The sequence below is a fragment of the Molothrus aeneus genome, chromosome 4 (genome assembly GCF_037042795.1).
Source record: "Molothrus aeneus isolate 106 chromosome 4, BPBGC_Maene_1.0, whole genome shotgun sequence".
Taxonomy (NCBI): domain Eukaryota; kingdom Metazoa; phylum Chordata; class Aves; order Passeriformes; family Icteridae; genus Molothrus; species Molothrus aeneus.
This window is the reverse complement of record NC_089649.1, coordinates 25,883,559-25,908,252: the sequence shown is the minus strand read 5'-3', so window position 1 is coordinate 25,908,252 and position 24,694 is coordinate 25,883,559. Positions and strand designations below refer to the sequence as shown.

Here is a 24,694-nt window from a genome sequence, read left to right as displayed (position 1 = left end):
GATGTGATTATAAGTTGCACAGGACAAGCCATCCAAGTTGGATGGCTCACAGACCTAACAAGGCTATATTTCTCTGCAGGTACTCCCCTAGTCACCCATGCCCACAGGATATGCCATGTTGAGCTGAGGGTGGGAAGTGTCAGTGGGGCCCCAGTTGGTAATGCAAGGACTGCCTGTGTGCCTGCCATCTCTCAAGACTGAGTGGAAATTTGTGTGCAGGTTCAGGAACTCCAAGGGTTGAGATTGTTTTCTTCCTTTTGTCAATTGAGTGTTTTGATGACCATGGTCAGATGGATTTGGATGAGTGGTGGGATATGTGATGAATGTCTCCCAATATGCAGTTGTTCAGCACCCTGATGAGTGTGTAAGAGACCTCCTTTAAGGAAAAAACATAATCTTTAGGGTACTAAAGCCCTTTGGGAGATCCATGAATGTAGCCTTAATGTCTGTGTATGTATTCCTGGTTGGTAAGAATAATGCTGTGCTACTTTTGGAAAACTGGATGCCACATTTCCAGGAGTTACAGATTCCAGATAGTGAGGATGCAATGCAAATGTTAATGTTCTGAAAATAACGAGCATGGTTTAGCAGCAAAACAGAAATAGATCAAGTTGAATCAGGCCAAAATATTTTTGTTCCTTACTGGAAGAGAAATCTGAAGTGAACTGGGGAGTTCACTGACCAAAATGCACCTGGTTTTCAGGCTTTTCTAATTTAAGATATGGACGGGAAGACTATATATATATACATATATATATGTTTATTTATATAGAGATAGATGTAGATCTCTCTCTATATATAGGTATGAAATAGCTGTAGAAGTGCCTCTGATATCATTTTCCCATAGCTCAGGGTTTGGATTGGCCTATCTTGGCTCTAGGCAGAACAGGAGTGTGAATCTCTACAATGTGGCCTGTCATTTACCTTTAACAATGAACATGAAGCTCTGGATAATGATTATAAAGAATGATAAAGAATAAGTATTCTTTGATTTGTTACTTTAATCTTCTAGAGATAACAGTGAGCTTTAGACTTTGCCTGCCTTGTCTTTGAAAAATAATTGAGTCGTTAAGTTCTTTGAAGAGAGTAAATGGTTTACTTCTGATTCTTTTCATGTACAGGTGATTGCACTGCTTTTACTTGTAGGACGTTAATTATGAAACAAAAGTGAGGGTTTTTTTTAAATTATGGTGCTAAAGACATTTTACTGATTAGCTTGGAAATTGCCTGTAGCTGACAGCTTGGTATTTGAAAACAGAAAGAAATTCAGCTATTCACTGTTTGACAAAAGCTGAGCTCTGACTGCTGGACAGTTTTGTAAGAAAATGGGTAATCACACATAACGTAACAGAGGTATGAGATGGCAGGTCAGCTTGACCGTAAGAAAGAAGTGTTTTCTTTCTGATTGCAAGGGATTCTTGAGCAGTCATTATGTTTGCATGGTGTGAAACCTTTTGCTGTTGTGTCTGTTGCATTTCATCTTTAATTTATATCCTTGAAGCCAATTGTCCTTGTAATATTGACTTGAAAGCTGTCTTCCTCCTTTTTGTGAAGGAGTATCTCTGACGCTGTGAAAGGTGCAATAATTCATTTCAAATTCTGAAGTCTGACAAACTGGAGGTGGGAGCAAGTAAGGCCTAACTGGGCTCCCAGCATACCAATTACTAACTTTTTTAAACTGTAAACTCCTAAAATGTATGTCTTGAATTTGTAAACAGCATGGCACAAAAACTGAATGCAGTGCTGCCGCATGTTTGGTGTGACTGTGTAAGAGCTCTTACACTGCCAATGTTTATGGTTTAGTATCCTCAGTGTCTAGAGCAAAATACTATTACTGGTAAAATATACAGATTACCCAAACAATGTGTTTTACCTGTTGCTTTGCTGATTAATGGAGAGGTCATTGATAGGAAACTCTGTGTCCTTGCTGGAATTGATTCCTTTGTATCCTGTATAATATGTAAAGGTGAGCAGAAGTTAGGTTAAGTGTCCTTATTTCCATCTTTGAAGTGCAGTAACATGTCCAAGGTTTTCCAGTAAGCTACCAAACCCAGTAGTGTTGTTTCAATACAGTTTAAAAAAAAAGTAAAAGAAAATTATAGGATGTAAAAATTAAGTTCCACCATCTGGAAACAGAGAACATAAATGATAGGTATGTCCCATAAAGTGGCTGTTGTGAAAGAGGCATGAGGATAGTGATGGCTGTATTTGAACCCCATTGTAGGGTTGTATTCAAAAGATTTTGGGGCAGGTGAGTATGGGGAGGGTACTGTGAGTTAGGAGTATTAGTCTCCCAATGTAGCATTAGTGAGTCTGGAATTCGGAATGCTGGAAAACTGGAAAGTTTTGAGCGTTCTTTAAAGAAGCTGCAAGAATTGTTTCGAGAGTGAATAAAAAGATACTTTACAACAAAACCCTGAAGATTATCAGTCTAAGTAGCTTCTTGTAATCTGCAGATACCTAAAAACAGGAGACATTTCTGAGGCTAGAGAGTTGTTAATCTAAGCAGGTTAAACTCTACAGATCAACTGGCTCAATTCATAGAAGAAAAATATAGCACCTGGCCTATTTTGATTATGCTAGTTCATTATTGTCATCTCTGATTTATGGAGAATCCACAACATCCCTCTATTAAAATCTTTACATCAAGGCAAAAATGCTTTCTGGGGAATAAAATGGAATTCCAGCTTAGGCTGACCTTTGTGAAGAAATTGCCATGCTGTACACGTGCAGCACATCAGATAAGATCAACCTCTCTGGTCTGTTCTGGCCTTAATATCTTAGGGTGTGTTTGCTGATCTGTGCTGCTGTTTTGATTGCTGAGCTATATTTAATAGCTGACCAGGAGAGCAAAATGTCCCAATACCAAACAAAAAGGTTCTTCCTCTCCAACTAGTATATTTTTGTGGAAATAAGTGTACCTGCCTTTCTGTGGCAGGTTGCTTTGGTTGCTTTTGAGAACCCTAAGCTGAAATAGTGTAAATGCAGTTTAAATAAGGTTTTGTCCTAAGTAGTCTTGGCTGCAGTTGTGTACTGGAAATATAGAAATGTTATTAATGTGTTGTGAGACTTATTCACAATTCTTTTTCTTGTAAAAATGGGGGAAGATAAAAACTGACAACAGCCAGAGTTCTTTGCTGTTCTGGTGTGTTGTTTAGCTGATCAAATCAGATATTTGATTGCATTCAGTTTTTATTACTGCAAAGACATTGGTTGGGGTTTTTTCAGGCACTACTGGAACAAATTAATTTGTGTCCCTGTCGGCTATTGAGGTTTCAACCTTAACTAAAAGAGTAAGTTTTATTCATGGCATTTTAAATGTGGGGCAAAAAAAGAGGAAGAATGAATTCCGATATTGCTAGTGGTGTTGTGGCACTCTCAGTCGTACTGAGGAGTACCAGTACATCTGCATTCCATTTGTCCTCTGCTCTCTGGTGTATCCTCTGAAGTCACCAGCATTGTTTGTGATAGGCATTTGCAGCTAGACCTTTCATTGTTTTTCATCCTGCAGTTCCCCTCAGCTAGGCATTAGCTGTGCATAAAGTACTCTATGTACCTCTCACTGATATGAAAATATGATGCACCATTGTACACTTCCAGTCAAATCTCTTTGTCCCATGAGTGCTGCAGGCCCCAAGGTAAGAGAAGCATTTTAGGTAATGAATGTTGTACAAATTCCTGTAAGGGTCCATATGGGAATCTCTAGTTCTGTGTGCTACAGCCTGCTCTGTCCTAAGCCAAAACCCATGAGACAGAACTTGTTAAATCTCATCCTCACAGAAGCGTTCAAGTTGGAAAAGACGTCCAAGATCATCTTGTCCAACCATTCAGTGATATGTGTTACAGATTATGGGAAGTTATGGCTGGCTATGTGGTCTGCTGGAAGTCTTACAGCTGTATTTCAGTGTGAAGGTAAAGTTTAGAAACTGAAAACCCCAACATTTTATGATGTGCATGCAGATTTGGAGTGCTCAGTTGGAAGGCATGTGAGACTGAGGTTGACGTGTGCGGTAACTTTAGGGTGCTTGATGCCAGGCTTAAACATCTCAAGTGTGAAACACCTTGAGGGTACTGCTCTACCTTAAAACTTGGATGTGAATGCCTTTGCCAAGTCTAGACAGTGAGACAAACCAGAATTACCACTTGGTCTGACTTCCAGCTCACCTCCTTGCATTGGCAGCAGGAAGATAATTGCTGTACTGTAAAATGGTAGAGAATATGTTAGCATGGTTCTTTCACTCTTATGGATGTTACAGTTGGTACCTTTGCTGAGGTATGAAAGATATACTCTTATAATAGACTCTTGGAACAGTCTGTGCTGTTCTTGTCCACAGGCAGATTAGACTGGGAAGAGCTTGTAAAAGGACTCTGGGAAAAAAAGCCTGAAAAGTGCAGGAAAGACAAAAAATGTATTAGGCAGTTTATTAAGCCATTTTCCTACACAAGAATGGTTTTTCAGTGTAGGTTGCACATCTTTTCCATGTTTCTGACAACACCTTTGTTATAACTTGATTATTCCAAGAAGGGCATGTCTTTGAATATGGTGCCCACAGTGCCCTTACCCTGCCAGCTCTCAGGCTTTGTGGGAGAGCAGGAACTCCTCACAGCAATATCTGCAGTGCTCCAGTGCCCGTGGTGCAGGCCACCCTGCTGCTGACCTGCTGACCTCTGTGGGAGATGAGTCTTCCCTCATTGATAGGGTGGAAAATGTTTTTTTGTTTGGTTGGGGGTACTTTTTCAACATGCACAGAAAAACTAGTTAAAACTATTTTACGTACAAATTAATTGTTGTTAGAAGGTACTGGGTAAACACACCAAGGTGGAATAGCTCAGCCTTGCTCCTGGAGAGCATTGCTCCTTCTTCTTGTTTTAGTGGTGCAGGGAGACAAGTGTGCTGTCAGGAGTGAGCAGATATTAAATGTCACTTTTGAGTAGCCTCTCTAATCATATTTAATTTAAAATTAACATCCCTAATGTGCTAAAGTATCGTATGTCCCAGTAGAGGCAATGCAGGCTGCTGGATCTTTGAGCACTTGTTAACTGTTTCTGACTGAGTGGCTGGTAAACTGCATAATTAAATGATCGTGAATCTTACTGGAAACTGACTTTGGTAGACAAACATGTGGTGTGTTTGTGTTTCTCCTTAATCTAGGAAACCACACTACCAAAAAAAGCCCAAAACCAAACCAGGTCATTGATAACTCTGCATCATACTCCTACCTTCAGATAGGACATTAATTATAGGGGCTTTTTCCTATTCTTCTTTTGCCAGAGTTAGTAAGGCTTTGAGTTGCCCCTGATGAACTGAGAAACTTCACCTGGACAATACTAGGTCACTTGGAAATTCAGAAGTTCCAGTTAATGAGATAGGTAACACAGAGCTGCCTTGCTAATGGGATTTAAAAGCTATTAGTGCTGTGAAGACACTTTAGATTTCTTCAGAACAAGGAGTTCTTACAGCTTCTGATACAAACCTGTACTCTGCATCTTCCTTCAAATCAAAGCTGATGCAAGGGAGAAACAGGATCCATAATTTTTAAGGACTAAGTGTAATTTTGAATTCTATTTTATATACTTTTTTTTTCTCAATTTACAATTAATAGCTTTCCACTAAGTGGTTTGGTTGATGTATCAAAAGTACACATTGTCCCTCTGTGTTAGTGTTTTAGGGATGAATTTCTCTGCTATTTCAAGAGAAATTTGATGCAACATGTTAGAACACCTGTTGGCTTCCCCAAACTTTTTTTTTTTTTCCTTCATAAACTGGATATATATAATGCTTTACAAAATAAGATGAACTTGATATTCTTTGGTGCTTAATGTCAAAATATAGTGGCAGAATATTTTCCTGTTAGGAAATCTCTTTGCATTTACACATTTGTGTAACAGAGGGAAGGAATAACTTTAATTTTCCAGTGATCCTGTGTTAAAATTCCAAGATTAAGAACTGAGCAGTTTTCAGGTCCTTGGAATGCAAGTATGTAGTATTGCTTGCTCTGAGTAGTAAAGTATTAATGATGTGTATGTCAAAACCCACAATTCTAAGTTATTTGAAATTGGACTTTACATAGAATTCCTGTGTGAGTTTGGGTGTATGTTGGGAGGGAGGTGAAGATAAACAGAGTGACCATTTATAATAATTCATGTAATTCATTTTCTGGGACAGTATTGTGGCTTGTTCTGGAGTACAGGCTACATTTCAACCTGATGTAGAGTATTCTGTGGGATTTATTTATCTTATATTAGAGTTTTCCTCTAGTAATAATTTCCCTGAATAAGATGCTTCCACTCAATTAGGAGCAAGACTAGGGACAAAACTCTGCTTTAACTTTATTGACTAACAGCCTGAGAGGATTTATTGGAGATACCTTAGAGGAAACTTGCCACCATGACTTCTGTCAGTGCTGCAGGCCAGAGATTCTGCTCTCTGCAGCAGTCTGATTCACAGACAGCACCTGCATTTAAATGTATCCCAAAGATGGAGCTGGGTAAGAGGTTCTGCCTTACAATCAGATTGTTACAGCTGGGTAAGAGGTTCTGCCTTACAATCTGCTTGTGTTGGAAGACAAGATAACTGGATCCAATATATATATTGGTGTTAGTATAGGCTTGAGGAGAAAAAGAGCAACAGCTTTGGGCCACTACCTGCTTGCTCTGTGTGGCATTGAATTCTTGTTTGCTGTAGTGATAAAATCCTAAAAACACATGGTAAACCTTGCATTCAGAAGATTCAGATTCTTGCCCTGTCTATTGCATCAATCTTTCAGATACATGTCCTGAGTGCATTAATAGAGGAAGAGGAAATAGAACAGCTCTTAATTGGCTGGAGTTCAAAGGCTCTGGGTGAAAAGGGAGCAGCTCCCATGCAGTTTTGCTCACTTCCCCTCTGGGAGGCACAGCGGGCTCATCGGAGCCTTTCATCTTCCTGTACTACTTGTGATTGTTTTTCTTGTGATAGTAAGCTTTAGAAAAAAGCACTGGAAACCTCTACAGGAAAACTTCATTTTTTATTTGCTCTGCCTGCTCTGTAGAAAGGGATAAATATGCAAGCATGTTCTACACAGTAAAACTGAAGGTCAGAACAATTGCTCAGTGTATCGCAACCAGTATTGGTTGTTGATTTCAAAATTTCATTGCTGTCTGTATGCTTTACGCTTTTACTCCTGCAGGAAGAAGGTAAAAATCTGTTTATGATGGATTTGGTGTTGCAAATGAGTTCACTCAGTCACTGGTTCAGCTAAATTATGGTTTTAAAACACTGATGCAAACAGCTGAAAAACGGAAGTGAGTATCGCCAAAGCCACAGCCATTTGACAGTTTTAGATTAAAAAACTTCTTGAATGGTAGTGGGAGAACATAGATTTCCAAAATCAAAGAAAATTAAAAAATAAAATAATTAAAGAAAATTAAAAAATAAAGCAAAAATGTTTCCTTTTTGACATCTGACAACATTTTGGTGTGTCTCTTTGGGAATGGCAATGTTGAGACCTCTGTCCGCAAGTATTTGGGAGTGATGGGTCCTTAGACACAAGTCATGAAGTGCCAGGAGCATATATGCTCATTGGGACCTTTGCTGAACTGTTGGGCTAGTGAGGCCTTTGCACTCCTGGCAGCATGTTTGTGTTTCATGCCACAGTGGTTGGATCTTGTAGGTACCTCTGCTGTGGCAACTTTTCTGTCAGGAGTGCTCTTGAAGCTACTTCTCCCAGCAGAGCTCTCTTTCAAGAAAACAAATAGATGGTTTTAAGCTTGCCGGTTAGATGAGTTTTGTGGTTTTAAAACTGTTAATGGGGATTTCTGATAAGGACTTTGAATGAAGTTGTTGTCTTCTGCAAGGTGTTGGTCTTGCTAGACCCAGTTTGTTGTAACTTCTCTGCAAAGTGTGTATGAAGGCCGGAAACTCTTGAAACTGGTGAGTTTGTAGTTGTCCCTTTGATCTTATTCCTTAGAAATGTTTACTTCCTTCGGTTTTGTCTGATTTTTTAATTTATGTTTCTGCTGTTAGGCTCTGTGGTTTCTGACTCCACCTGTTAAAGTTTCTATGAAGTTATGATGTTAAGTTTGCAGTTGGTTGCTCACTGTGGTTGTTCTTACAGTGTCTGCCCTAGACACTTTTAAAAAACATTATTCATTAGAAACTATCAAAAGGGGAAGTATTATGATTCTCTGTTTACTTCAGTTCTTGTGCCTTTGTTTTCTTGGGTTGCTTTCTAATAAGGGTAAAAAGTGTGTTCTGTACTCCCTGCAAGTAATTTGAGCATCCACAGGAGTGCAGCAGCATATAAAGCTGGAATATAAACTAAGTTCCATTTTGGAATTGCTTCATAACTCTCTGTTATAAAGGATACAGATCACTATATATACATCCTAATGCCAGCTACTAAGAGAGAAAGAACATTTAATTTGATCTAGTCTGTCAGTTGTTTTGTTGTTCTGCTCCTACTTTTTTGTTGTTTTTTAGATAAGAAATCAGAAGAAATATGTGTTTTCCCTTTGGATAGGTACCTGTTTACAGCTGCCTGCAAAAATCATAAGTTCTTAAGTGTTTGAACTAGTCTTATTGCAGACCTTTAGAGAAAAAAAAAGATGATGGTTTCTAAAACCATCAGTATATGATGTGCTATTTTAGAATAATGATATAGACAGCAGGTTTCTGGAATTGTTGTGGCAGGAGAAAAAGGAGAAACCTCTCTAATAGTGCAACAACAGATAGTCCCAGTATAATTTAAAGCAAATCTAGGTGTGACTAAGCTAGACGTGGACTGTTACTGTCCTCCATAATCTTAGATTTGATCCCTAACATTTTCCTCCCCCTCCAAATAATAATTAACAGTCTGCATTGCCAGAAAAAGTTCTACCTTTGGGGTGATGGTGTTTGGGCAGGAGAAATTGCTAGCTATGGGAAATGCTCTTCAAGAGAGCAAAGTTTCTCTGCTATTTTACAGAATAGTGCAGTTAAGTTTTCAGGGAGTAGAAGAAAAGAGGTGATACAGTTGAACAGAGGGAGATCTTTTCTTGCCTGGAGGGTTTCAGCAGCTGCTCAGCTGGTTCCCTTTCCAAGATCTGTTTAGTGGAGCAATTCTGGAGTGTGTTACCTGCTAGAAAGCTTGCTGAAAATCTGGGGGAAATCTGTCACTGCTGGTAATTCTCACTGACTTTTCACTCACATCTATCAGATACTAATTCTAAGCCTTGAGTCAGTCAAACTTCAAACTTTCCAAGCAGTCTCTTCTTTATTAGCCAAACCATAAATGCCTTAAGGCTTTTGAAATCTGCACTTGAGTAAAGAAAAGCCTGGGGAAAGAATGCCCCTGAAAGAGAAGTACATCCTTGTACGTATATGAAAACCCAGTTCTTTTGAGTTGTGGGGAGGAGGAACAGGGTTATTTATGTTGTAAATAGAAATGTCCATTATAAATGAAAATGTTGACAAGCAGTTCCATTTTCTGAGTTACATCATCTTTTTCCTGCTCAATGCTTTCAATCTGAAAAGTTCTGTGGGAGAAAAGGAAGCCTTGGCTGTAACTTTGATAAACATGTAAGTGTATTCATCTGGCTTTGCATCCTTGTGTCTCTTGTTATCTCATTTCAGCTGAAATTTAAACAAGGTTTTTCTTGTCTGGCAATTTGAACAATTAATGTTATTCCTAGAGAAGAGTTTGAGCAATTTTTTTTTCCTTTTAAGAAACATGAAAGCAGCTGTGTACATTAAGATACAGTCTTTCTAAGACCTCTGTAAGAAAATGTGCAGCAAGCCCATTTTCCTATTTAATAAAAGTGTATTTCTGAAAACAGAGTCACTCTTGTTACTCTTAAAGTTTTCCAGCATTTCACAGATCAGCATGCCTTCCCAAAAGGCACAACACAAGAGCAAAGATCTGTTCTGTGGGACAAATTAAAAATCCTGTCTGTGCTGACACATTAATATTTTGACCTAGACTGTTTTGGGGAACAGATGGTACAGCTCTTGGATGTAGGCTTGTTTTTGCTTTTGATAAAGCACAAATACATTTTCATTCTATAATCCCTCCCTCTCAAATTCTTAGCCCTGTCTGATTTGCAAACTACCTTTTAAGTGTTGCATCCTATCTTTCCCTCTGAAAATGAAGTAGATTGGGAAGAACAGCAGCTTCAGACAAGGAGACTTCATTGAAACTGGATGAAGGTGCAATATTTCCAATAATGTAAAACTTTAGACTCAGAAGAGATTGAAGATTTGCTTTTCTTTGTAGAAAGAGAAGAAAAAGGTTTGATAAAATAATAAGACACAGCGGTGTTGCTTCTAAAAATGCACTTGGCCTGCACGGCTGTCTTGGTTTTAGGTCTGTTTTTACACTGGTTTGGAGATCAGCTTCTTTTGAAAAGGGGGAATGTCTGTACCTTCAGAGTAGTCCCCAGAAGACACTGCAGGCAGATGCTGTCAGCTGATGTTCATCCTCATCTCAGCACTTCTGATGTTGCTTCCTTGCAGTGAGGAGTTACTGAAATCATACTTTTGGTTAAAGGAGGGTGAGGCTTAATTTCAGCCTGGTTTAAATGTCAGTTTTATCAGCATCTGTTTTTGTGGCTTGTACAACAGATGTGGATGCAAATCCTGGTGCTTCCCTAGAGCTCTGCATCCACAGGTGCCTGGGGTACCAGTGTCAGATGACCTCGGTGAGATACATCTCAAGAAGAGGGACCTCTGCCCCTGTTGGACAATGGATTCTCTCCCCAGTGTGCATGCACCCAGTGGATTGGGGTGAGCATGAGGGCAGGGAGAGTTTGAGCAGGGAGTGGGTGAGAGAGCATAAAGGAGAGTAGTGAGGGAGCACAATGCAGCTGGAGGATGCACACCTGCCCAGTGGGAGAGTCTCCAGTGGTGGGTTTGACCTGCTGGACCTTCATAAAAGAAGTTCTTGGTGGCCAGTTGCCTCAATGTACTACTTCTTATCATAGCTGTCATTTGGTCATTGGTAATGTTTGGCTGATTAAAACTGGTGGCAGCTGTTCTTGGAATCTGAGCAGAAGCAGGAAATGAAAGATCAGCGGGGATGATAAAGGCACAAAAAATAACAGGCACATGAAACCAAAATTTTGATGTCTTGGGCTCTTTTATTGGGTTTTAACAATGCTGTAAGGCAAGTGAGTTTTAAGGAAAAGCCATATGAATCCTTTATTGCTCTTGCTTCTTCAAGATCACTGGAACGTACCTACTCATGTTGAAGCTACTGCTCTGCTGCTTTGCTGGAAGAGACCTGCTGGCTACTTCTTTTAAAGGTGATTTGCACTGAGGAAGGGGTTAAAAATATTGCAGATTTTGAATTAACTACATTGAAAGGATTGAAATATAAATGATGCAGTGTAGTTTCTACAGTGCCTTGTGGAACAGCTGGGAAAAGGTATTATTCACTGCATGGCCCATTTCAGACAGGAAAGCTGTCTCTCAGGAAAAATAATTTATTTTTTTTTATTTAGGAAAGAGAAATTTGTCTTGAACACTCCCAGGTGTCAGAAGTATCTTCCCTGGCTGAAACTGGTGTATTGGTATAGGGGTGTTTTGACAGAATGAGTGATGTGTCAGTTGCAAGGATTTTGTTTGTTTAATTTAAGCTGGGCTTCCAGAAATGTGAGCAATGGCTAAATCTGAGTGATGTGCTCTGAAGCTGCTGTTTTCATTGAGGCTGTTGTTGCATGATCATGTGAATCAGTTTTGGGACCAGCAAAGAAACAATGACAACCCTTTAGGTGTAAGAAGAGACAAATGAAAAGTTAGTAAGAGAGAAATCGTCTGTATCTCACATGGGCACTTGTAAGATGATTGTAGGCGGTTGTTAGGGCTCCATATGTCTTATTTTCCTGATCATATAGGATTGCTTACAAAATCAGCACAGAAATCTAATAGCAGATATCTCCAAAATGGCCTTAATGACTCATTTTAAAAAGGGGAAATACCTTATGTGTGCTTCTTGTAAACTTGATCGGAACAATGATTCATTTTTGGTTAGCTTGGCTGTGCATGATCTGCAAGCTCAGTAGACTGTGGCTGCACTTGCTTTTTTTCCTCCTTTCCCTTGGTTTTAAGCCATTCTGAAATGTCTGTAGATTATTCTGAAACTACAGATTGTTAGTCCCTAATTAATTAATCTCGGTTGGTTTCCCTCAAAGAATCAGACGGGAGCCTTCATCATTCATCACTCATTTTAAGTGTGTTTGTCAGAAAAACATGCAAGTCACTATGGAAAATATACATAGCTATTTATAGCACATGCCTTCACTGAATGGTGGCTAACACATACCTGCCTGCCCTCATGTTTCTCCTGCCCTTGCAAGCAGGCAGCATCCAGGGAGGTGACTTGTCCTGCACTCTGCTTCACAAACTGGGTGAGATCAGCACGCGAGGACAGCGATGGATACTGAGAATGTTGGCTTGTCTGGTGACACTCAGGGGGAAAAAAGGCCCTAAAATTCATTCTTAGGCATTGCAACTACTAGTTTTCCCCATGAATTGTCTCTTCCTGTTCCTTTCCTGCAGTTCTGTTCAGTAGCTGTGTGAGGGAGCTGTACCAGGTGTTGGACAAGGACTCCAGGAGATAACTGAGCTCTCCTCTTCTGTCTGTAGCACTACATCACTATGGAAAAGCACACTGCAAGATATGTTTTAATTAGAATGTGTTTTGCTGCAGTGTAATTAAGAGTAAAATGCTTGTGTTTGTGGAGTAGGGCACTTTATTATTGTGCTTTTCCATATCAGATTCTTATCATTGCCTCAGAGAGAAGGAAATTAAATGTGGGAGACCATTCACATAACAGTCTGCATTATTTTTTATGAGGACTACCCATGAGTTTGACTTGAGGCAGTCTCAAAAGGATCTCACATTGAAGGAATATAGTATTTCACTTTGTAATATTGAATGTCCCTTCAGGAAGAGGGCAGACAGAGTTGAGCTGATTCTTTTTTGGTTGCTTTTTCTAATAAGTGGAAATTATTGGGGACTTGAATGTTGAAGAAGCATTACATTTTTTATTGCTGTTGAAATAACAAACAAAAACTACCATCTCTTCCAAGATGCATATAAGCAAAGACAAAAATTTCAAAAATATTATTCCTGGCTAACTGCATTTTGATTCAATATAATTTGAACAATACAATAAAAAAGATTTATTACAATATTCTGGTATGGTAGGTCAAAATTAAGTAAGTGTTCTCAGAAAGTGTCCTTATAACATCTTCTTGTAGAATTCCATATTCAAGATGACTTTCTTGTGTGAAAAATATTTTATTTCTATTCTCTCTCTCTTCCCAGCCACATTATAATGTTCTACAGAGCAGAAGTTATGGTTCCTGATGAGGTTACTATTTGCATATGTAGTGCTGAGCAAGATTAGAGGCTTTCATGTCGCCTCATATACTGGTAATGAGACCAATTTTTTTAGACATAACTTGTCACAAGTGAATTTGAGTTTTAAGTTTGTGGGAACAATCACTCAAAATCATAAGAGGTAGATTATTTGGAACTGCTAGCTCCAGAAACTGCAGTGTAGGGAGGTTCAGTCATTTGCCACTCTCAAAAGTGACAAATACAGTATTTCTATTCCAGTCTCTCCCACTTGTCATGTCTGGCTGCCTGGTTTTCCAGCTCAGTTATGATGCTGCATAAGTCCCTAAAACTTTGCTGTAAACCACCAGAAAAATGTTGAAATTTCCACTCTGGACTTTTAACAGTGGCAAATTCTCTGCTGTTAGAGACCAGAGGTGCCCTTAACAGAGGAAGTATGTCTTTACATTGTATGTATATTTTCTGGTTTATACCAACTGGTATTTTTAACAGAATATGTTGGATTATTTTTATCATAATTAACACTCTATGCCTTAAATTCTTAAGAGTTTTCACTCCCAGGAGAGTCCATGCCTTGAACAGAGTTAAGTGATGAGGCCAGCTGCTGCTCCCATGTATTTTGCATTATATATCAATTTGCAGGTTTAGCTGAGGAGAAGAGGTGTTTCGCAGCTAAATGCTGTTCATCAGCCTTAGACTCCTGAACATAATTGTGGTTGTGTCAGAGGTGTTTTAGCCAGGTGTCCTGCTGCATGTGTGTGCAAGTTGCAGAAAGCTGTAGAGTAGCTTGCCTAGCCTTTGTGAGGTTAGAGGAATTAGCCCAGAGGCACACACTGGCATTTGGAAGAGTTGCCAGTAGTAGGCTGTGCTCCTTACAGTATCTCAAGGCTTGTGATGAAGTTAATTCAGGGCACACATTCCTGTTTCAGCTCTCACTGATGTTGTTGTGAGGGCAGTCTCTCTGTTTTGGTCCCATAGTTCAAGTCTTGTAGCTGCTATGCTGGCTGACTAACATTTCTTTTCCAGAGGTAGGATAGGGGTCATTCCAAGCATCTCTAAACGAGCGCAATGATTTGGCTGTAGGGCACAAGCTAATGGTTTAATAACTTCACTCAAAGCGGAGATTTAAATCTGTAAACAGAGGGAGAAAGTTAACCCAGCCCTTCATGCTTCCCAATTCATCAACCTAGAGCTAATATGAAAGAATTAATTATTTGGAAATTAGTTCAACTCCATGGCTCTATGGCTTTTACTTTTCTTATTCTTTGCATGTGATTTTAAGGGATACTCTGCATTTAGACACAATTTAAAAAAAAAACCAAAACAGCTCCAGTATATAGAGATTCTTTCAGTGGATGATGAATAGTAATGTCAAATCTAAAGAATAATAGAATTAACTACTGTAAAGATCTTATTTAAATACATGTGATTTAATAAGTATTTTAAATTGATATATTATTATATTTAATTTGCATTAATTGTTGAATTGTTTCTTCTATATAAATAAAGTATATAATTAATTCCTTTTTTTGGGAATTTGGATAACTTCAAATACAGGCAGGGTGCAGTTCATTGCCTGGGGCACGTTGGATGATCAGTATCTAGATACTGATTGCAAAGTTACACATTAAGTGTCTGTAATAAAATTAGTTCCTTATTATCCCTTTATATCCCCATGAAGAAACGAGTTGCTGTTGTGTTCAAAGCTGTTGAGTTTTCCTGTGTGCTGTTCCAAAGCAGATCCTGTTCTGAGGGCTGTCTCCCTGCTCCAGGCTGTGTGTTCCGAAATGTTTTGTGGGTGCAGGTGCCCCCTGCAAATGGGATGAGACCTGGTGAGCTGGGCTGTGTCCTGCCCTGCTCCCGTGAAGGTCTCTTGCTCTGCTCAAGAAACAGATGCATCCTTAGCTCTGGGGGGCTGGCAGCATTCCCGTGCTCCTGCTCTCTGCCTTTCTTTGAGCAGTACTTCTGTGTTTAAGATATCCTGCTGTTTGGTCTAGGTTTCTGACTGTCTTTGATCACTGATCATTACAACACACAAATTTCTCAGTGTTGAAAACACTCAGAATTACTTACTTTAAATGCTGAAAAGTGTTTGTTCCAGGTAAAAAGTTAGGGCATTGTCAGCATCTTTGAAAACACAGATTCATTTATAGATGGCTTTTTTTATTTAACCTAATAGTATATCCCTATCTAGACCGCCAAGGCTGTCTTTCTTTAAAAACAAATAAATCATGTGAATGTGGTGAGCAGTGTTTGGCATATTGAATAGCCAGAGCCTTGTGCATTTACAGTTTTGTTTTCCTGCCTTGTCAAAGAACATTATCTTGCAGGCTCTGAAATGTTTTGGCCTTCAGAAGGATGAGCTATAAAGCTCACTGGAGGAAAATTGATCGTTATCATCTCCCTCCACATTGTTTTCCACCTTCCCCAGCTCTCATATTTCAAATCCCAGACCTTGGTCCAGCCCATGTGTGGTTTTTGTAACCGGCTTGGTCAGGGATGTGATTTCCCTTCTTTTACCTGTTACTCTTGGTTTATAGCAATAACATCTGCTCTGTGGAATCGCTGCAGTAAAACTGTCCCTCTCCTTGTGCGGGGGGATTAGCTGTGGGTGCAAAGGGCATTGCACCTTCCACAGCCTGGGTGGACAGCTTTAAGTACTGGGTCTAATCAGAGCAGTTTGTTGTCTGTGTTTTGATGGGACTGTGTTGAAGTGGACTGATGGTTCTCCCCAGTAGCTCTGGGAGGGGCGAGCTTTGGCATGTAACCCTGCAGGTTCAAAAGCCCGCTGTCATTGCTGTCCCAGGGCAGAGGTAGTGATCTCAGGCCCTTACTGTTTTATTTGTGATTGTTGTTCATGACTCAGCAGCGAGTTTCTCTGAAGCCATGCCCTCTGTTGGAAGTTACACTGTGGAATTCTGCCTTTAGGCGCCACGAGGTAGAGGTTTTTCAAGAGACTGTTCTGTGGGGAGAGGAGAGGTTTTGTTGCAAGAGTTGCATGAAGCACTTCAGAAACGCTACAAATTTTTTCCTTTCTTTATTCCCCTACTCTTTTTTCCTTGAGTTAACCAAACCACAATAGACAAAAAGTTTTTCTATCCATACCAATAATACCATAATACCTTTAGCATAAATCATGCTTTCTATAAGGATGGTTTCACCTTTTTCATAGAATTGCCTTGACTGAGGGGTTTTTCTTCAGGCAGACACCTCTGATGTCAGATCACACGGCAGCAGATCACCGTCAACAGGCTGGCTGCTGCCTTTAACCAGGTACACTTTGCATCCTGACTATTCTAAGGCAAGTTCCCTTGTGTCCGTGCTGCAGGTGGGGCTCTGGAGGCGCCCCGGAGGCTGGAGGGGCCGGGAAGGAGCACCTTACAGCACGCTGGTGCCATCTGATGGTAAGCTTTCACTGCAACTTTTCCCCCTTCCCGTCGGTGTCAACAAGCTTTGTATTTATTTTATGAGAGTCTGTGAGGTCACATTATGTGCATGGTTTTATATATATCTTCCAGAAATAGAAATACTATATTAATTTTTTAAAATCTGGAAATGTTTTGTGTAATTTTTCTTGTTTATCCTGTGTTTTAAAAGCAGCTTTATATTAAACTAGAATCTACAATGCAACTTTTTCACTTAGTTTTCTTTTTCCCCCCCCAGAAGTAACTATTAATTACAGACATGGTCTTCCTGTGATAACTCTTATGCTGCCCACAAGAAATGAACGCTGTCAGTTCACTGTCAAGCCAGTAGTGACCACTGTAGGAGCATTCCTGCAGGATGTGCAAAGAGAAGATAAAGGAATTGGGAGAGCTGAAGTCTTTGCAACAGGTATCTTGTATTTCTGTTATTCCCTGAAGTAAATGCATTCCTTTTCAAATGGACTGTACTTCTCTTCTGGAGCATAAGTTCAGTCCTCCATCAGGTTTAGCACTGTTGCTGATTAAAAATACAGAATTGGATCTATTACTGGAACTCTTCTTTTATCCCAGTAGTGTCCTCTGTTACCTTTTTCAATCTTTCTTTCCATGTCCTCCATGATCATTCTTAAAAGACAACGTGTCAGGCTATTGAATGTGATGCCTGCCAGTTCTTTAGTGTTACCAGGAGCTAAAAGAATCCATTTGCCTTACTACAATACAAACTTGTGTATGAAAAGCTCAAGAGCTAAGCAACCAGATAATGTGTGCAATAGTAAAGGACATATTTTTAAGACATTGAGGAGATTTCATGTATCAGCTAGAGTACACTATTTCAGGGCCCTTGGGTTGAAAGGAAACTGATTGCTAAGGTCAAAGGATAACTGGTATTTTAGCATTGGTGTGGTCTTTCCTCCTTGTGATACCCTGTTTATCCCATTGTGCCAGGTCTTCAGATAATTTTCTCAAGCTTTGCTCACTGTTCTCTTCTATTTTGTCTCTTTGGTTTGCCCATTGATAAAACTAATATTGAATTAACCCTATTCTCCATTTTACCTCCAAGAAAACTTGGTCTGTATTTTGGCAGTGTTCTTGCAACCCCTCCCCTGGTACTAGAGAAGGATTCAATCTTAAAAGTAGAATTGTAGGTTTTTTTGTCTGAATCTGGTAGAATAGACACTTGAATTTGGCTAATTAAAAGCATCTCTTCCTCCCCTTCGCCCACTCACACCCCTCAAAAGAAAGAAAAATAAGGATACCTACGTTTCTACATAAAATTTTATTTAACAGCGGGTAACACATAAGCAGAGTAAAGGATGGTGTCAATGGAAGCTGGTCTGGTTTCATAGCTGGGTGGATTCATAACATTCTTTTCTTTCTGGTTGGTACTTACAGAGGGCTGCAGGGGCTTTTAAAGAAACTGAAAATAGATGGATGTTCCCAGAAGATCAGGAAGCCACAGACCTAAGAGAAGCTGCTTTGCTTTGCTTTCCTTTGTGGGCACATTTAGTAAAACAGTAAAATACTCCACAGAACAATTTATTGATATCCTCTGGAGCAATGGAGATGTGACCTGTGTGGATCCCAGTGTGGACTTGAGCTTCAGGAGCTTCGTGTACACCTGAGCTTTGGGGTTGGGTTTTTTTGGTCTTGTTTTGCTTTGTTTTGACAGTGTCTGCTAGGGAGCAAAAATAGAAAATCCTCTTGAAGATAATTTCCTAAAAGACTCTTTATCTTCAGAAGCCACTGTAAGAAGTGGTTGTTGTAAGCAGCTGTCCTTCCCCTTAACACAGAATTTTTTTCCCTACGAAGGATTTCTTAGTGGAGTGGGGCAGAACTTGTGCTGGCAGCAGTTAACCTTTGGGTACTGCTGTTGTGCAGACATCCAGGACAAGAGTGTTTGGGATTCACTGCTGGATTGCTTTCCTCTCTGCTATGTCAGCAAAAGCTAACTATTCCTGCTTCAGTGCAAACATGGGTCCCTTGTGAAGCATGAGGTAATTCCTGTAAGAAACCTACAAGTCTGGCATTTTTGGCATGGACAGGCAGTGGATTCCAAAGTGGAGATGAATTTGAGTTGGTTTTACCTCATCTGATCTGTTTAAACACACCCCCCTCCCCTCTGATTTGGGAATACTTAGATTAAAACACTGACTCAGAATAATTCTCTGCTCTGTATTTGTCAAATGCTGGACAATTGTAATGTTATAGAACAGCTGAGATGTTTAATTTATTAGGAAACTGATACTGTAAAGAGAAACTATTGGTCAAGTACTGAGAGTTGAACTTAAACATTAATTATTAAGGAAAAATTATGAAGCCTTGATTTAGTGTAGACGCACTTCTGTGTCATTTAACTGTTAAATGAAACCTAATCTTAACTGAAGTCATCAGTGCTGTGTATGATGACTCGTTTTCATTATCTGTGGATTTGATTTTCATCCTGCAAACCTTTTGTAGACAAAAAAATGACCCTTTGTCCACATTGGAACACTCGTGTTTAGGTACAGAAGGCTACAAAGTAGCTTTTGCTTAAAGCCTGAGAGGAATTTTCTAAAATAAAATACCTCCCTTTCCTCAAAACTTCTTTTCAGTTAATATAAGATTGCACAGGTTAATAAATCACTGGTGTATTCAGAAGATCTAGAACAAAGAGCCTGCCTTGACACTTCTTTTGAAGAGCATTTTTCCCTTAAATGTTATAGAAAGAATTATAAATATCACCTTAATAATGTGCGTGCAAATGAGCCTTGATGTTTTATTACACTGGAAAAGAAAAAAGGAACGAGTGGATAGGCACATCACAATTTTGGATTGCAAGTGATCAGCTTCTGGGTTTGCTTTGCTACCCACACAGAGTGGGCAGGTGAGCCAGCTGGGGCGTTTGCCTGCAGAGTTCAGTAGTCTAAGTGTCATCAGATGGGGCCTGAGGAGAGGGTTCTGGTGGACAAATAATTGCAGGTGTGGGGTTGGCTGGGGAGCCTTTCTGTAGTGGATGTGTGAGGACAGGTGGAGGAGCTAAGGCAGTAGCACTGTGACAAATATCTACATACAAAAATCTTGGCATTTTGTAGCCTGTTTGGTTATTCATCTTGGGAGTAAAGCTGCTTCTGGCAGCCACAGTTACATGAGTAGTAGTTCCTGCTAACTAATCCAGAGCTCCTTTTTGGTAGGAGCTGTAAAACTGCATGTCAAATTTGTGAGGTACCATTAATGTAAATTTCTGCATTAAAAAAAAAAAAAGTAGAAAAGGGTTCTCCAGGGCATTAAAGTTCAACTCCATTCCCTGCACAGGACAGCCCCAAGAATCACACCCTCTGTTCCTCCTGACTGTTTAGTATTTGCTACTAGTTCTAAAAGTAGAGTTGCTTCCAAACATTATTAGTGAAGAAACCCAGCACTTTTCTGCAGGGTTATCTGCTAATGTTTAAAGCTCCTTATGATAAGTGATCTAGAACTGAAATCTTTCTTCTGCAGATGGCAGCAAGGTCTCTCATGCAACCTTAATGGAGGTCTTATTGATGAATGACTTTAAGATTGTTATCAACAACACAGCATACAGTGTGTCACCTCCTGTAAAAGGTAAGAGCAATCCTTAATAACTGATCATCTCACCTCATTTAGTGAAGGGCATGGGAAGTCTCAGAAAACTGGGACCTGGGAGAAAGGTGTTTCTCTTTGGCTTTGTCTTTGTACCTTTGGATGGTCCTGCTTTTGGGGTTGGAGGTGGGGAGAGAATGAAGAAGGGTGTATTCTTGAAATGGTTTCTATGACAAATATTTTCTTTTCAGATAAGCTGAGTAGTGAGCATGCTACTGAAATGGAAGATATCAAATCCTTGGTTCACAGACTGTTTGTGGCTCTACATTTAGAAGATCACCAGATCAGGAAAGAGAGAGAATTGCTACAGAAACTGGACCATCTGAAAGGAGAGCTACTTCCTCTTGAACAGGTTGGAAAGTGGGGGGTACTTTTTTTTAAACTCGAAAGTTTTTCCTTTCATCAGAAGTAAGTCCTGTGACAGAAGAAAATCAGCATGAATGGCTAGGGTGTGTCTGTTCTGTTTCTTATGCAAATGAAGCCAACTCAGGTAGAATGCAACTTATTTTCAATTCAGTTCTTTTTTTTCCTTGTTGTGGACCTTAATCGGGTAGAAACCACAACACCCAGAAAAAACTCTCATCAACATGGCTAGTATTGAGATTGAAAGGCCATTTGTTGAAATGTCATTGAAAGTCACCTGTTGCTTTATGAGTTCTGAATACCCATGACAGCAAAAAACCACAGTAGTAGGGTTGCCATCCATGGCTTAGGATAGGGGACAAGAGGACTCCTGCATTATGAGGGCCAGCCTCAGTGTTACCCAGAACTGCCTGGAATGGTAAATGGAAATCAAACAGACATAGATCCCTAGTAGAGCAAAGGGGAGATTAATAGCAGGAATTCGTGGTGCACAATGGTAAGAAGATCTGGTTGCCCTTGGACTTCAGTGCTTTTATTTTCTCAACAGGGTAAGTCAGTAAGAGGTGTTGGTAAAGGATCCTGAGAAAGGATTTGGCCCAGAGGGTGAAAACATAGTTCAGAAGCTGTTCATCAGAGGAGCACTCAGGTTTATTTGAACAGGTTTCTGCATTTCTTTTCTTCAGATGAAAGCCAGAATCATGGACAGTGCAGATGCAAAAACCTCCAGGCTTTTATGGGTTGGCCTAGCCCTGATGTCAACTCAGGGGGGAGCGCTGGCGTGGCTCACGTGGTGGGTGTACTCGTGGGACATCATGGAGCCTGTCACGTACTTCATCACCTACGGCAGTGCCATGGCTTTCTACGCCTACTTCGTTCTTACCAAGCAGGTGAGTGAGTCCTGGTCCTCTAAATGTCTGGATTATGGAAAAGGAGGAAAGCTGAGTCTGTGAATCACAGTGTTTGAGTTCTGATGAAAACAGAACTCATTAAGTGACCTTGCCATCAGACAGGGACTTGTTTGATCCCTAATGCAGCTGGATACAAACATTACATCAAGCAGAATCAAGCAGGTACTGCTGCACATGAACTGCAGGCCAGCTACTGAGCATAACTACTGTTGGTAAGAGTTCATAACCTAGGGAATGAAAGGTGAGGAAAGAAGTCTCTCCTTTAAAATGTTTGTAGATCACTTTGCATAGTAAATGGCACCTTGCTCGCTGCAGTAATGGAAGAGCAACTGATAGTGCTTTGCCAGTTTGTGAATGCTGCAAATCACTCCAACAGTAGTTTTTATTTGCTGAAGTGTGTGTATATATATATATATATATATATATACACATATATATATGTGTATATATATATATATATATACACACATATATATATGTGTATATATATATACATACATATATACATATATATACATATATACATATATATATACATATATATATACATACACATATATATACATATATACATATATATATATACATATATATGTATATATATATGTATATATATATACACACATATATATACACATATATATACACATATATATACACATATATATATACATATATATACACATATATATATACATATATATATATATATATATACACACAGTGCAGGGTACCAAACTGTTTGGAACTCTGGCAGTTGTATTACTGAAATATATATAGTGCCTGAAAAAATATTATTGCTCCACTCTTCATAATCAGTCTGCTTTTCCGTGACTTAGAATGAATAGAGGTAAATGTAGGACAGCTGAAATGAGGCAGGCATTGTGTAGAAGCAAAAGGTTTACTCAGATCTTAACTTAGCTTCACAATACAGACTTGTTCTAAAATCCCGTTAAGACTTTGAGAAATGTTTCTTTTTCCTGTTTTAGCTCTGTACTTTACTCTCAAAGTGGACATCTTGATGTTCAACTTTCTATGATGCAAAACTCTTTTTTGAAGTATGTGGAAGAGTAACCAGGACTTTCTTCTATTATACCAGTAGATCTATAGACCATGTGGGACATTAGATTCCTTCAGTGAAAGGGGGAGATGTATCTGTTTTTATGAAGAGCTGGCTCAGAATGTGAGTTTTACTCCTCTGACTGGTTTTTAAGAAGAGCTAAGCCATTCCTACTTTTTGTGAGTAGCTAAAGAGATTACTACTTGGCTTTTTTGAACATCTGCCTGTGCCATTGCTTAAGACTTTCAGATAAGTCCTTAAGAAGTAGTTCCTGAATTTTCTCTTACTCCTTGGAAGTAGACTCCATCGGCTGAGGTGGCTCCAGTCACAAAGATCACACCGTGTGTTTATTATAACTGAAAATCCCTTCAGACATGATAAAAGTGACTCCTCCTATGTGTTTAAAAAGCCCTTATGGTCCCCCCTAAGAGCAGAATTTCATATGTAGCCTCTTTACAAAACATATATAGGTGCTGGACAAGGTAACTCTTCCTGAAAGAGGCTGAGTTTCTAATCTGCTGACCTCTACTCAGTTTCCTTGCTAACCACAAATCCATGTCCTCCTTCCTTCCCCAGGACTACATTTATCCTCATGCTAAGGACAGGCAGTTCCTCCACTACTTCTACCGCAAATCCAAAAAGCAGCGGTTTAATGTGGAACGATACAACAAGCTCAAAGACGACCTAGCAGAGGTATTTAAGTGCAGTCCTTCAATAATGATGCAGCTTCTGGCTTAAGACTTCTTCAGTAAACTCTCGGCTAACAGAAAATTGACCTCAAGGCTTACTATCAAAACTCTGTATTGCATATTGGCCAGTTTCAGCTGTTCAGCTAATCATACAATATTTGCCTTTGATGTATAAACTACTTCTGTAGGTCATCAGAAAGGGAGACCTTCATGAATTTAATTTAAAACAAATCAGTTTATCAGCATGACATCTATTTTTTGCATACTCTAATTAATGTTGCATTTTTGGCCATTTAATACAACAGCTGCATTTATTTTGGGCACAGTATGTTTGCCGCACTGCAGTGTTAGGCCAGTCTCCTCCCTTCCTTGGAAGGAGATTGCCTTGCAGAGTGTTTGGCATTTGACATCATAGCCTTTGTTCTATAGGTAAAAGACTTAAGATTTACAGAATATGGGTGACTGGATGGAAAAGGTGGTATGTACACCTAGGAGAAATTTGGTGGCCTTCTTGAAATAGTTGTAGCAGATCTCTCACTCCTCAATTATTATTCCTCCATCCCATCTTGACAGCCCTGTGTTCAATGTCTCATGAAAGAAAATAGAAATTACCTCTAACTTTAGCTCAAAACCCGTAGTTCAGGGTGTAATTTCATGTGCCATAATTGACACAATGATAGTGTTTGATGCTTTTTCGGTGGCCTGGGGGTATGGATTTTTAAATTGTCATTTCAGGAAAACAGTACTTTGGGGTGTGGGTGAGTGGGTTGATGGGCGGGGTTCATGCTCCTCTCTGGAGACTGCATGAGTTGAGCAGGTCTGTCAGTGTTCAGCATCCTCCGTTTGATTGGTTTGGTTCCTTGCCTAAGACCAGTGCCTTCTGAGAAAAGAAAGACAGTGCATGTGTGAAAGAGGAGAAAACAGAGGCTGCAGAAGGGTGAACTCTCCCTCTCTCTTTCATTGGCAGGCAGAAGAATCCCTAAGGCGTCTGCGCCAACCTCTGCACCTGAAGCTTCCCATCCAGGAAATCACTGACAAGGACTGACTTTGGTTTTGTGTATATTGGAGATGCCCTTTCAAAGCTGATATGAACATTCAGTTACTCCATAGCACCTGGGTATTTTTACCACTGAAGTTTTAAAAGTTGCAATAAATAGCTTTAAAAAATATTTGGTTACTTGATGTTACTTTGGTTTGGGTTTGTTTTGCTTGTTTGGGTTTTTTTCTTTTTTCTATGAAGAAACTGCTAAAGCAAAGTTCTTCTAAATATTTGTCAAATCTCATTAGTACAATGGGGGCATTCTTACTGTTGGTAAAATAACAGAACAAACAA

At 39.6% G+C, this 24,694-nt stretch overlaps 1 protein-coding gene across 1 annotated transcript in view; it reads left to right on the top strand.

The window, feature by feature from the left end:
• MCUB (mitochondrial calcium uniporter dominant negative subunit beta) overlaps positions 1-24,530 on the top strand; it is a 44,820-nt gene extending 20,290 nt beyond the window's left edge. The window contains exons 2-8 of the mRNA XM_066549001.1: positions 16,648-16,723; positions 16,983-17,153; positions 20,219-20,323; positions 20,533-20,693; positions 21,388-21,591; positions 23,249-23,365; positions 24,329-24,530. Of these exons, the coding sequence (XP_066405098.1) occupies positions 16,648-16,723; positions 16,983-17,153; positions 20,219-20,323; positions 20,533-20,693; positions 21,388-21,591; positions 23,249-23,365; positions 24,329-24,406 (912 nt within the window). The 3' untranslated portion in view covers positions 24,407-24,530. The remainder of the gene's footprint in view (positions 1-16,647; positions 16,724-16,982; positions 17,154-20,218; positions 20,324-20,532; positions 20,694-21,387; positions 21,592-23,248; positions 23,366-24,328) is intronic.
• Positions 24,531-24,694: the final 164 nt, after the last annotated feature.